This window comes from Scomber japonicus, chromosome 4 (assembly GCF_027409825.1).
Source record: "Scomber japonicus isolate fScoJap1 chromosome 4, fScoJap1.pri, whole genome shotgun sequence".
NCBI classification, from domain to species: domain Eukaryota; kingdom Metazoa; phylum Chordata; class Actinopteri; order Scombriformes; family Scombridae; genus Scomber; species Scomber japonicus.
In genome coordinates this window covers 24,266,617-24,281,674 of record NC_070581.1, presented here as the reverse complement: position 1 = coordinate 24,281,674, position 15,058 = coordinate 24,266,617, and the positions used below count along the sequence as shown (strand labels likewise).

Sequence of the window (15,058 nt, the reverse complement as noted above, 5' to 3'; positions counted from 1 at the left end):
GAATCCTAATGAGCAAAAAATAAACCCTTGGTACAGTTGTATGTTACATAAGTGACCTGGCTATCTCTTTTGATTTGATTAGTCATCATAAATCACCATGAAATCCTCTTCATCAGTTTGTTTACCGGCGATAGAGCTGATGCAGCAGAGCAGAGCTATACGACAGTCTGGATATACAGTAGCTGAGCTCTTGCAGATCAAAGGCCAGAAACCAGTGTGCCAGAGAGAAAGCACTGCCTAAGGACAAAAGCAGCATCTGGGAAGAAATGTGGGGGCTTGAATTAAACAAAAATGTGATTTAAATGAGATATGAACACAAATGTTTTTGCTCTAATGAATAGGCTGCATCTTTTGCCTCCTTCTTTATGTTCTTTCTTTCTTTCCTTCCATCACTGTTGTCTGTCTTCTCGATCATCCTCTTCCTTTCTCATAGAAACACATACACACACATTTTACACTGGCACTGACTGTTCTCCGTCCTGTGTAGCAGAATATTAAACACTCATAGTTCTCCAATATGTACCCAAGTGAATACCTCGGCTCCTGTCCAACTCATTTGTCTTCGGTCTGCTGATAAAACTGACAAGTCTAGTCTCAATTCATGAGGGTTAAGTAACCAAGATATTAATTTAACTGCTAGCTGTGTTTGAAAGGGGAGGAGCTCTGAATTGCCAACAAGACATATTCATTCCCCTGATTTAACATTATTCAAAGCAGCCTAGAGCCTGTCGTTTTCAGTCATTATTTTGATGCATCCTACTTTACCTGAAGGAGGAGATGGAACGTCTTTGCAGAGGTCATTTTCATGTTGTGCTTACACTTAGTCTACTCACAACATGGCAGCTTCACTTACACATACGCACATCTTAGGAACTCAGCAGGGATTATGGATTTTTTTCACCCTTTGAGCGTGTTCCTGCCACATTAAAGCTGTCTAATATTAACATCCTGTAGTCTGAGTTTGACAGAGGAAGTTAAAGTTGAAAATTAATTTGAATATATACAAATATAGGTATGTATCAGGTAGGGAGTTCTGGTCCTCTGAAATGAAGCCAACTTGGAAGTAACTTAGAACTGCATTCTATCAAAAGGCCGTCTCAATACAAGTCAATGGAGAATTCACCAATTTCTCACTTGATTTCTAACCTCAGTAAACATTTTCAAAATGTGTTTATGGTCTCAATCAATTTAAAGCCTTCTTCAATGCAGTATGATGTTCATTTGTGAAATTTTGGCCTCCCTGATTTTATATTTGACGATAAAGCAGGGTATGCATTAGGGCGTGGCTACATCGTGATTGACAGGTTGATTGACCAATGTCCTCGAGATCCAGCCCTCACAACCTATTGCAACCTCCCTGCTCCGCCCATGGCTCCACCCATGGCCCCGCGTCATGCCCATATAAGTAGAATCTGTGTTTTTATTTTTCCCAGCATGCACCTGAAATTTTCAAGATGGTGTTGCCCAGATTCGAAACTATTGGCTTCCGAGCAGCAGTCCACAAACCAATGGTTGACGTCACGGATGTTACGTCCATTTCTTTTATACAGTCTATGGTATGTATACATATATACAATCCAAGTATAATCACAGACTGAGTATAATCCAAATGTACAGTAAAACAAACCAGAGAATTAATGTTGTAAATGAACAGATGACTAAATTAGCTCACAGAACATAACACTATGCAGGCTTGTTGTGTGCGTTCAGACAGCACATAAAGTGAACATGAAGTTGCATCCATGCAAGTTGAAATTGTGCAGTTGGAATGACAAAATGTGTGTACAGCATTGTGCTCGTCGCTATGGACGTGTTGGCAACGACTGACAAGCATGCTGAGATATTTTTGTCTCAATGTCACCAAGGAAGGAAGACTGTGTGTGTTTACCAGTAATATTTGAGCTGTTTCACTTTATCAGATAATTTCTACTTTTTGCAAAGCTGCATTTTTTGCCCTCAACCTTGTAATGTTTAACAGAAGGGTTGAATAAAAATAGAATTACAAACTTTCTCCCAAAGTGGAATTTTTCAGCTTTTGACCCCTGACTCTTTTTTTCACACCTTTAGTCAGACCTGCATTGCCTGCAATCCAAAAAATGCCTTGTAAAGCCATTCGTTCATGTTACATAGAAAATGAACAGTGCTGAACTTTGGGTCACATCAATTCAAGTCAATGATAATGATAATACAAGCTTTTCAAGACACCCGATTACACTTTACAAAATGAATAAAAACAATCAAAGAAACTAAGCAATGAAAAATACAAGCAACAATAATATGATAGATCAACACCCACACACATTACATACACAACAGCATAATATAAAAGGATGTATGCTTACTCACACTCACGATAAAAACACATTTATGAAACAGCCTTAAAAAAATTGGAAAAGAGTGAAAGAGAACATTTTTATATTGAATGGGCCATTATGAATCTACTTCAAAGAACACCTACAGAGACAAGAGGGAAATGGAAAGTAACTTGAAGGAAATAACAGAAAGAGCTCGGAGTTCAATCAGAAGTTGAACTGAAAACAAACGCTTAGACATCATTAATGTGTCTGCTGCAAGATAACTTTCAGCTAATGTATACTTAGTAATGTATAGTTAGTATTTTGGCTGTTTGGGGAACATATACAGCATCCAGCAGTCAAACACAAGTGAACAAGGTGAGGCAAATATTCACTTTCTTTGTGTTTCAACCATAGACTGTATAAAAGAAATGGACGTAACATCCGTGACGTCACCCATTGGTTTGTGGACTGCTGCTCGGAAGCCAATGGTTTCGAATTTGGGCAGCACCATCGTGAAAATTTCAGGTGCATGCTGGGAAAAATAAAAACACAGATTCTACTTATATGGGCATGAGGCGGGGTGGTGGGCAGAGCCATGGGCGGGGCGGGGAGGTTGCGATTGCTTGCAAGGGCTGGATCTCGAGGACATCAACCTGTCAATCACAACATAGCCACGCCCTAATGCATACCCTGCTTTATCGTCAAATATAAAATCAGGGAGGCCAACATTTCACAAATGAACACCATACTATATTGAAGAAGTCCTTTTGACACCAAAACAGTCGCCCCCTGGTGGCCTTTTGCTAGAATGCAGTTCTAAGTTACTTCCGCATTGGCCTCATTTCAGAGGACCGGAACTCCCACACTGTTTCCAGGAAATGCAAATTTCCCCATCGTGGGACTAATAAAGGAATATCTTATCTGATAAAGGAATACCTTATCTAATAAAAGGTATATCAAATAGGAAATAGAAATAAATGGAAAAATATGCATAATAAAAATATTGTCACTTTTTATATTCCCTTATGCAAAAACGGGAATGGAGAGGAATTCTAATTTTGTGATTTTAAGTTAAGACACTTAAAACCTTTCATCAAGCCAACAGCTGGAGCCAGCGCCACATGTTCAGTCTCTACCTGCGACATGTAATGAAGACTCTTGATGAGAGGAATCAAGCACAGCATGGTCGGGAAGCTAGAGGATAGATAGGGGGAGATGTTTTTGAGTGATCTGCGGTGATGCCTGTCTGTTTTCCTAACGCAGACACGGAAGATGATGAGTTTCAAAATTAATTGGCATTATTGTGTGTGTGTGTGTGTGTGTGTGTGTGTGTGCGTGTGTTTGTGTGTGTGCATGTGTGTGTGTGTGTGTGTGCGTGTGTGTGCGTGTGTGTGCGTGTGTGTGCGTGTGTGCGTGTGTGCATGTGTTTGTGTGTGTTTGTGTGTATGTGTGTACTGCTTTTGGGGACCATATCAGTATTCCCCTCCAGCTCTTATCAACATTTTCAGGCGTGTCATGCAGTGGTGGAGAGATAACTGACAAAATGGATACAAGGACTCGACTGAAAATATGAAAGAATGAAGAAAACTTGTCTGTAAATAAATGATTGTGTGAGAGCAGATAAATGCAGACATGGTGAATTTACAGATGCATGAATGTTCAAGCAGTTAAAAATAAACGATGCTAAAGCTGTGCACGGCTTTCGGCCTGACATAAACCTTCATGTGATATCATGTGCTGCATGTTCAATGTGTCGTCTCCTTTATTGAAACATGCCTTGTGATGAGGATGCCCCCCCTTCACCTCAGCTCCAAGGTGGAGATTGGCAGGTCTTGTAATGATTTCCTGCTGATCCCAAATGAACGCCGGCACTGTCTGAGAGAGCAAGAGGAAATTTGTCATGCATGTAAATCGCCAGATGGGATAATCCAATTAGAACGCAATATCTGTTGTTGGGGAAACGTTAGACTGATGAAATATTCCACGAAAAATGGAAAATTCCTAAATTCTTTCATGAGTAGGTGTGATTAAATATCTGTATTATTTTTGTAAGCCTTTAATTTAATTAAGGTTGGAGGATGGTTGCTGCTGGGAATTGCATAACATGCCTCAAGAGCTCAAAATCGTCAGGAGGTTTAACCTGCTTTAACTCGGACACAACGCTGACATATTATCACCTTTTAAGTCGGGCTTATTTACGCATTCAGCAGTTATAGAGCAACATTATTATTCATGTAGTCTTGTTTCTGTCCATCTGGTGAATATCCACCCTCCTTTAGCTCTGAGGGAAATATCTGGCACTTAAGCTGCTAAATGCTCCACTGTGTTCACCAGCGTGTCACAAGCTAACTGTGTCTGTTTGCCGTTTGGTGCTGAGCAGGTAGTGTAAAGTGAGACTTTAAAGCTTTATCTCTAAAAACAGCTACCAGCTGCGGGTGACCCCATGAGAGCGCTGAGAGTGAACCACAACATTAAAGTTGCAGCCAGACAGCAAAACAATGAGCTGAAACTTGTTTTAAAGCCGAGGGGAGCTGAAGAGTTGCTGATAGTTCTGTGTAGGTTCATCATTACAGTGACACCTCTGACATGAGACATTATCATTTCATACTATTATTATAAAAAATATTGATTTTAACTGCTTTAACATTGATAAATGCAACTAGATAAGGAGTGAATGGGATCAATAATGAGATCCAAAGTGGTGGCAGGGATAGTCATAACCCTGACACACAATAATAGGTGTCAACATATTTCAGTCTGGACAATAGAGGTGGACCAACAGACTGACGTTGCCATATATGACTAACTACAAATCAATGTCTGTATCTGTCACCGTTTTATTTATTTTTTTAAATTATTGCAGTTCTCCTGGCAGCTGTCCAGTGTCACCAATCATCTGCAAAAATGTGCCATATGCTCTGGTCATGCATCTTATTAAACATTTTCTGAACAATATTTGAGGCAACACATGCTCATAATGAAACAACCACCTGCACTCCAGAACGAGCCATGGGAGCGTCATATCCCAAAACTATGAAAAATAATGATGTTTTATGGTGTGACAGCACAGTTTTAGACATAAAAACCGTGGTAAGGGTTAAGATTATGGTTTGGGTTAAAATGGTAAACACTTTAAACATGGTACTTCCTTAAAGTTATGCAAACGTGGTCACCATGGCAGCAAATACCACATTGGGTTTTTAAAAACATGTCCGGACTCATATTTTATACTGGAAGCAAACAGTGGTCTCCTGCAGCCATGTCCACTTTTTGCCATCTCACTTTGCCCATCATCTTCCCTCTCTGCTGCCAAAACTTTGATCCACACTTTCATAACATCCAGAATTGGACTACTGCAACAACTTTCTTAATGCAGCCTGCGCTCCTCTGATGCAAACCTCCACTCAGCACCGAGCACCCGACCTGGGGCGATAAAGCCTTCTGCAACCATATCTGCCCCCTACCCTCATCTCCCTCCAAAACTCGTTCCCCAAACACATCCAAGACTGCACTGATCTGTCCATGTTCAAATCACTAATCAAAAGTCATCTTTTCAGTTCAGAACTGCTTTTAATGTATGATTCATGATCTGTGTAATGTGTTTTTTTATGTAAGTGTGTTGTTTCTATCCTATATGTTTTAGTGGGTTGTTTTCCTATGATGATATTAAGTTATGTAAAGCACTACTTATGTAAAGTAGTAGCCTGAAAAACACTCAAGTTGATAACATAAGCCCTGACATTACTAATGTTATTCATTAAAAGACATTATTACATCTTTGTATTGACAATTAATACACCTTTTTTAAATTATATTGTAATTATTCTACTGTATTTATTTATTGTTTAAATTGCCATTGTATTTTGCTGCCTTGAATCCTTTGCAGTATACTCCTACATCAGTGTATTTGTGATATAACAAAGACCCGATTGCACCATCATGGGCTTGATGATACACCTACTCATAGACATGGGGAGTCTGTGTTCTACTGTACAATAATGTTTTATGTAGGAAGAATATAATTATCTTTTTTTTGTCATTATCTGAACTGTTAATACTGATTTGTGGCGAATTCATAAACATGTAATTTAGTCAAGGTTAGGCAGGCTTAAATCAGCCATCAATAACTGACACTGAATGTGGTCATTAGAGCGTAAAGTGATGCCGAAAATAAAACAGTTGTAGCTACAAACGTACCCTGCTGTGTATCCTCTAAAAGGAGGCAGAGGTCCAACCTGTTTGTTTGTTGGTTTTTGTGCATCCTTGTTTATTCAGGTACCGTTGGCCATGGCACACGTCCATTCGTGGCTTCCTCCATTGCATGTGCCAACCTACTCACATGCAAGCCAAGTCCGCCCACTCCACTGCCCCTTTTATCCACCTGCCACTCTCTGTAGCTCATCAAAGAGAAGAAAAGAAGTCTTATCTTATCCTCAAATACTATCTATCTAAATGAAATGCCCCCAGCTTTGAGCATATATGTATGTGTGTGTGTGTGTGTGTGTGTATGTCTTGGCCCAGTTTCTTTTATGACTATTTGTCTGTGTGTGTGTTTGTGTTTGTGTTTGTTTGTGTGTTTGTGTTTGTGTGTGTGTTCTGGTAGCTTGTTTCGCCGTTCCCAGGGTAATAGGAAACTTGGAAACAAACGGATGCTGGACTGATTGCCTCTTCGCTGTCCTACAAAATGCTTGAGGGGTAAATAGGGATATATTTTTTTCTGTTTGATGGAGCCTTGTTTTCTTCTTCTCATTCAAAAAAAAAAAAAAACTTTCTCAAAGTGCTTCCTTTTGGTCATGATATGAGTCATGGCTTTCATTAAAAGACATCAAAGAGCTAAGGATGTGGCATCAGACTAAACCCAGAGACCCACAGGTATAATGACAAGAACACCTCCGCTGTTACTGCAAATAACTGCAAATGTGATGATAATTGCAGCCAATTACTGGAGCCTTAAGCAGGAAGGCAAATGACATGACTGTAATGTTGTTTGTCTCTCTGACTGTAGCAAGCAGCAATTGTTTATAACAAACACCAAAAAAAAGACATCTGGAAGTGCACATTATCTTTATTGCAACCCAGTAGATGTTATTAGAGATTGCTGAGTTACAAGCAGGGGAGAAGGTGAAATTAAGGGCATGTGTGAGACATTTGAAAGATTTGGATCTAGTCTGACGCTAATCTCATATTACACTTGTGTATCATGTTTGTTAAAGGAATAGTTTGACAGTTTTGGGACGTATTTGTTTTCGTGCAGAGAGTTAGAGTTAGATTAGAAGATCAGTATCAGTCTCATGCCTGTCCACTAAATATGAGGCAGCCAGGAGGTGGGTAGCTTAGTTTAGCATAAAGACTAGAAGCAGGGAGAAACACAGCAAGCCTGGCTCTGTCCAAAGGTTAAAATAATCGATTTACCAGCACCTCTACAGCTCACTAATTATATACTGTTAATTTAATCCATGCAAAAAATTAGCTTATGTGCTATTAGCTATTAGTTTTGGACAAGCTAACTGTATCGCCATCCTTCCAATCTTTATGCTAAGCTAAGCTAACCACCTCCTGGCTGTAATATCATATTTGAAGGACCAGTGTGTAAGATTTAGTGGCATCTAGCAGTGAGGTTGAACCTTTCAAGCATGAAGACAGGGGTGTCAAACATATTCCCCGCCAATTGGTCCAATCCAGTCCACTGGATAACTTTGCAAAGTATGAAAATGACAGAAATTACAATTTTTCAATAAAGTGCACGGCTATTCTCATTTATTTTCATTCACAGTCAAGGTTTCTGATCTTCCCATGGACATCCAACTTGTGACTTGCAGTATGATTCAGATTTGAAGGACACATTTATGAACAGATTCTATGAATACTTTTTAAATAGATGCTTTATTATAGGAATGTTTTATTATATATACATACGTATATACACGTGTGTATAAGCAATGGTTTTTACTGTTTCGGCCCACTTGAGATCAAATTGAGCTGTATGTGGCCCTTGAACTACAGTGAGTTTGACACCCCTGATTTTGGAGGTTCGTCTGTTCTGGGCTACTAAAGAAACATGGTTGTGTAACATGGAAGAGGATCTGCTCTCTCTTTAGATATAAAGGACTCATTCTAAGGTACAAGATGTCTCCTAATTCACTGTGAAGTCCTTTGTCACTGTATGTGCACCGGAGACTTCAAGGTTCCACATCACACTTGTGTAAGTTTAGTAGAGAAAATTATCCTCAGTACATAAATATACAGGATCATATATATGCAGGTATATGTCATATACCTACCTATGGACAGAGGCATTTACTGTACACTTAAGAAAAATAGCTACAGATACGAATCAATACATTTTGCTGAGCAATGCTGCAGCCAATCATGTTACAGTGTTTTATGTTACCTGTGGTGTTACTTGCACACAACAGATTTGTGTTCCTTGACATTAGCCAACAAGCAACATTTTCAATTTTCAAGCCAGGAGACCTGGCAACATCAATTCCCCCTTATAAATTATAAAACCGTCAAACTTGGGGAGAAGTGCAGTCTTAAGGAAAAACTTCATAGAAAGGCTATGAAATGATGAGTGGACACTTAAATCACTGGTAGCTAGCTGAACAGGTGCAGACAACTACAAATATGAAGCAAACACACCAATGCGCATTATTAGAGAGTGTGTCGACAAGAAAAACTGTCAGTATTATGATGAATTTAAAATGAAAATAATATTAGTTAATGATGTTAACCTCACAGCTCTGCAAAAAACATATACGTTTATATCTTATATTATTGCATTACTGAATTCTGGTATAGTTAATTTTAAAGACACCAACCTACCAAAACAACACTACACATTTGGATATATAAAGTCTTTTAAAATGACATAAAATCACCATCCCTTCATAATTTGCTATTCAGATCCAAACCTGTGTTTTGTTGAGAGCACAGTTGATGTCAGACTACAATTACAGCAGTCAGACTCTGCATACACCGCAAGTATCTGACAAGGTTGATGCAGCGTGTAACTGGATCTCACCATTTCAATCAGCGATGCAGCTGACGCACGAGTACAACAACCACAAAACAATTGAAGCAAACCCCTACAAGGACATAAGCAGCACCAGCTCCAGTTGGGTGCCATAAAAGAACACTTTGGAAACACAAACGTGTGCTCCCAGGTTATTGATTTTATAATTAGTCTGTGTAATGGCTTTCTGGTGACGTCAGACGATGACAGATACGTGTAACCTTCTGCAATCCCCCCCCCCCCTCCCCCTAGCCTGTGGTAGAAAGACATCAGGTGGTAGGATGACAGGGCAATTAAATTTCCTCACGTAGGTTTTATAAAATTAAGTGTTCCAGTTTCTGTGACATCATTACATGTAACCTTTAAAAGAGACTTTTTCCAATTTTGCAAAGAGTAATTTAAATGGGGTTAATAGAGGAATGGTGGGGTAAAGAGTAGGAAAAATCATCTGTGGCTCATTTTCAATAAAGCCAGCAGCTAAAAAAGTGTGCAGGGATGAGCAGTAAAGCTGACTGAAATACTATTCAAGACTGAAGAATTCAATCGTTTCACCACCATAAATGTAGATGCTGCTTTTTTTGCCTTGCAACGAAAAACATGCGCTGTTCCAAGGAGAAAAGAGACGACAGAGATATTCTTCACTTTGGAGAACGGCATTATTGAGCAAAATTGCACGCACACATTTCCTAAGGCGTGATTTTTCTTCTCAGACTCCTTCCCCGTCAATTCTGGCATTGCTTATTATGTTTTTATAAGATAAAAGCATCAATGTTTGATGGCAGTAACTAATCCCTGACTCTCATGAATCAGTTAGCTGTATAGTTATCCTCACTGGCATTCAAGGTTTTTTTTTTTGTTGTCTTTTTTTTTTTAAAGCAGTCTGAGCTGCGGCTTCCACTCAACAGCACAGTTATGGCCCCAGGAGGTTATTTGACAACTTAGTCTAATGAGTCGTCACTCATTTTCATAGCGTGTGGAGAAGCTGTGCTGTATGATATTCAACACAAAGTCTTTCAGTCAAATGAAAAACAAAAATCATGAATGTGCATGTTGCAGTTTCCTCTATACTTCAATGTTATTTTGACACACTTGCTGAGCAGGAAAAAACTCTGTGCCTCTCATTTGCAAATTGCCAGGTGTGCGACTCTTTTCTCAGAAGGTGCTATAAGATATGCATGAGATGGAAAATGCTGCTTGGTAGATTTGAAAGTCTGATCATTTGAACTTACAACTCAAGTTTCCCTCCTTCGACTGTAACGGGATAGGATCACCGAATGATGTAAGCAATAAGGTATAATATGTGGAATAAAATCTCTGTACAGTCAGCAGCATAAACACACTCAGACATGCAGACATGACTACTTTTCTACAACGTCTCATTCATCCTCATGTCTCCTTTCCCTGCATGAACTCGTCTTCTTCCTCTCTACTATCCTCACACAGAAAGCTACCCACACGTCTTTTTTTTTCTCTTTGTATAACTCACACTGGAACAAAACGGACTGCCACCTGCTGCCAGCTGCTCTGAGACACAACATTTTGTTCCTCTGTGCTCCTACTCGTCTTGATGGAGGCGAGCTGGCCTGTGGTGCTGTCACTCACCTCCCTGTATTTGCTACACAGACGCTGCATGGGGACGATAAAGCCTTTAAACAGCTGTGTGTGCAGGCGGGAGCAGTATTTCTGGGGCTCTAAAAGACACCCCGCTGTCAAATGGCACAGTACTCTTATGTGTGACACTTGACAGGCCAGTGTTTGATTAGATTTGGTGTTCTTTAAAAGCGTCCGTCCCCCCCGTCCCCCGAAGCTGACGATGTGACAAAACAAAACAAGCTTCGGATCACAGACTTGAGCCCTCGCTATTCTGGAAGATGACGGTTATATTGCCCAGCGTGCACCTTGCTGCTGCCATCTGCTCTCTCTTCTCTGCTCGCCTGACAAGAGTTATGTTTACATAAAAAGAGCACTGTGGCTCCTCGGCTAAACCCGCTCCATGTTAGCGTGGCATTGGCAGCGATGTCAGACACATTGCATTACAGTGCAAACAGTGTGACTTTATCACATTGTGTGAATGTTTATCTATGCAGAACAGGAGGCTTGTCGAACTGGCTGAAGATTAAAAATGCAGGGAAAATATAACGAAGCAATATAAACACAAAGGGTTCCTCTCTCAGTTATTGCAATCATCCTTCTTTCGAATGGATTTTTGACAAGGACACAGGAATCCTTTATCATCTATCTTCTGACATTAGATCCTAGTTCTTCCACAGAGGTACTTTATTTCAGGAAAAGAAAAAAATATTGATCTCAAAAGGTTCCAGCTGAAAGAATCCCTCCACAACAATCCATCTCAGTAACTCAAACCTAAAGTAATTTGTTTTTTTGTAATATCAACAGAGCAGCACCTCTTCCTCTTCAAAAGCAGAATTCCTAATATGGACGCTGTGCTGTCAAACCAAGCAGCTTTTGATGTTGTTATATAAAAACAATTAAAAAGGGAATTTATGAACAGTATCGACATCAATAATTTCACGGAGCATTAATGTATTTATAGCACTGCACTGTAATATTGTGATAATATGTTGCGGTCACTGAAATATTAATGAATTGTTGTTCAGAGATGTTAAAGAGTAAACTGTCCCTTTGGAATAAAAAGAACCCCACAACATGCTTACAACAGTTATAAATATTTAATTGTTTTCTCTTGGCTTGATGTTTAGTAAAACAGCTGTCATCTCTAAAATGGCCGATGTTAGCAGTAAAATGGTTGATGGGTGAGTCAACTTCCTGGTCCCCGTTTTGGATCACTCGGTTCTGTCAGAGCCTGACAGCAGTCCTGTCGAGGCAGGTGCTTTATGTTCATTTCCTGAATAATTCAATCTGCTGATTAATTGCTCCCCTCAGAGTAAAAGGGCTGGGATGCCAGTACAAGGCCTGCAGGAATTCAAATCAAACCACATTAACATCTAATGAGACTGACTGCCAGTTTAAAGTTGACATTGCTTGTCTTTTCTTGTGGGGAAAGAAAGAAGCTGGCGTAAATATGTTGGGGTTTTTTTGTCTTTGAAGTGTAGGTTACCCATATTTTCACATCTGAAGCATGCAAATACACACTGCTGGGACCCAGAGTAGTAGGATTCATTTGAATACTCTCTTTGATAGTATGCAGATATACTGTACCCTCCCTCCAAGATTCAAGAAGGAAACCCATGTGAGGGTGGTTTTTATTTATCATATGTTGAAAATAAATATTTAAATTTCATCCAATAATAATCACAATGTGTCTTTAGACATTGGCACAGATATTAATCAACTGAAAATTAGCTTAAAAGACATTTTCGAAAAACATTTTGTGGGTCCATCTGTGTTTGTGTCTGTGTTTTTGAACGGGCTGCTGTGGGAAAGCATTGCTAAACTTTGCTAAATAAAAATTAAAAAAAAGAGCACAGCTATGACAAATTGAGATCAGGTTCTTTTTTGTTTTGTTTTTGAAAACCAGATGACAAAAAACAAATGCATTACATATATTAGACATTGCTGCATGAACTGCTGTGTATTTGTCCCTGGTCACACATTTATCACAGTGTTCATTTTTTAAAAAGCTGAAGGATCAAAGATGTCACATGAAAAAAAAGACAAAAGCTCAGCATGAAAGGTTACTGCTGACATGTCATGCATAAATGATAAGGACTGTAACAAATGGCGGCAATAAACACGTCAACTCAATGGCTTGCTTCCTAAATTATAGCCTTATTCATTAGTCGGCCGTGATCATTAGTAAAACAGTAATAAACTCGTTTGCGATTGTAAGCACTCAAAAAAGGTCAGTCTGTGAACAAGATCGGTGAGGATTGTCATATTAGAAAAATTACACAAATTTACAAAGAGCCTCCCTTAAAAAAATATTACAAGTCAATCCGAAAAATGTCCCTGCTGGCAAACACTGCGATAGTTATACTCACAAAAATAAGACATAGAGGACTAATAAACACATCCTAGTTGGTGCTGTGATCAATATGTGACCTGCATGTCAGTGATCTCAGCGTCAGCGCTCTGGTGTTTTCTGAACCCATTGTCCTCGTTCGTCATTGTGCTATCGTTAGTCTGTGCATCACCAGCCCTCTTTGTAAACACATGCACAGTTTCCCAAAACTGCTACAGTCAATCTGGCAAACCAGCATCTGAGCATCTGGCCAGAATAGAAATGACTCCCACACAACGGTCGTCTGTCTTCTCTCTACCACGCGGCAGTGGGAGAAGTTTCTGGTAAACACTTCACATTATACATGGACGGGAAAGGAGGGAGCCTGAGTGGGGTACCGGTGGGCAAAGAGAGGAATGTGTTACTGTAGTGTTGTTGCAGAGTCGAATGATTTTAACTGCGTAATAGTCACACCAGAGAGGTTATAAACGTAAACGTGTTGTTGTTGCTGTCACTGACAAAGTTGATTTGGCACTGCTCCAGTCTGGCAATATCCCCGAGGTCCAACTCTGATAATAACTGAGTCGGGTCTGTGTTTGTTGTTAAAACCTTTTGTTTCTCGTACTGCTTCTCCACATCCTCCTCTTCTACTGCTGCCTTCTCATCTTTGCTGTCCTCATCATCCTCATCATCCTCCTCCTCCTCCTCCTCCTCCTCCTCTTCCTCTGTGATAGAGCAGAGGCGGGTTGCACAGCCGGCGTTGTCGGCAGGGGGTCTGTAGTGACACTGACCGTTCAGCAGCCTCCTCAGTGGCATCAGGGGCACCGCTTCTTCACCCAGCAGCTGCTGCTGGCAGTGCCGGAAGTCACTCTGACGCTTCAGCCGTTTGAACTCGCTGAAGGCGGAGGTCGCGTTCTGGTAGAGGCTGTGGGCGATGGCCTGGGCCTTCTCTGATTTGCTAACCAGGACGGCATGACACCGAAGCACCACTGCCATGTTCTTGACCTGGTGCCTGTAGATCCAGGCCAGAATCTTTGGCCGGCACGGGTCAGGGCTGCAGTAGGTGATTCTGTTCAGAGAGTAAAGATGGATGGGTTTCTTTTTACCGGATTTGTCGGCACTCATCCGGATACCTTGTGGTCCCACTGTTAACCTCATCTTGACACTTTCCTCCCCATAGTTGCTCCTGGCCCAGATTTTGGCCACTGCTTCCTGGGTACAGCCGTCTCCCTTTGCTGTGATGGTGACCACACTTCCCAGGTAGCGCACATTGTAAACAGGCTCCTCTTTATTCAGTTCCACCTTCTGCCGTTTTGTATGAAATATGCTGCCCACCCAGTCGAACGGGCAGTCGGGCAGCAAGTCAGGACAGGAGCGCAGCAGAGAGGAGAGGATGGAGTGGTAGGTCAGCCCCGTCCCCAGGCTCTTGGGTTTACTCTTGGCTTCATCCTCCACCAGAACAAACTTATTCCTTCTCCAGGGCAGCATGGTGCTGGAGGAGTTGGAGCCAGTGAGCCCCTCTGTCGCTTCGTTTTGCTCTTGTCAGCTCAGGCAAGAGAGTAGGAGAGCCGGTGTGTACGAGAGTGAGAGGAAGAACAGTAGAGAGAAGCTGCTTTGCGAAGCTCAGAAGAGAGACTGAGGGCTGCGAGCCTCAGCCAGTCTGTTCCACTGCTCGCTCCTCCTTCCTCTCTTCCTCCTCCTCCTTCTACTCCTCTTTCTCCTGTGCTGTCTGCATCATGCAGCGCTGATCAGTGTCGGAGTCTCAGCCCAGTGTTCAAGCACTCTCACCCCCTCCCTGCTTTGTTGTTTTGCTTCCAAATGGCT

General features: G+C 40.9%; 1 protein-coding gene across 1 annotated transcript; it reads right to left on the bottom strand.

Annotated features, from left to right (window-relative positions):
* Positions 1-13,702: 13,702 nt before the first annotated feature.
* Positions 13,703-14,722, bottom strand: fam43b (family with sequence similarity 43 member B). Its single transcript, XM_053317916.1, has one exon. It carries the CDS (start codon positions 14,720-14,722, stop codon positions 13,703-13,705), a length of 1,020 nt encoding a protein of 339 aa, XP_053173891.1.
* Between the last annotated feature and the right edge of the window lie 336 nt (positions 14,723-15,058).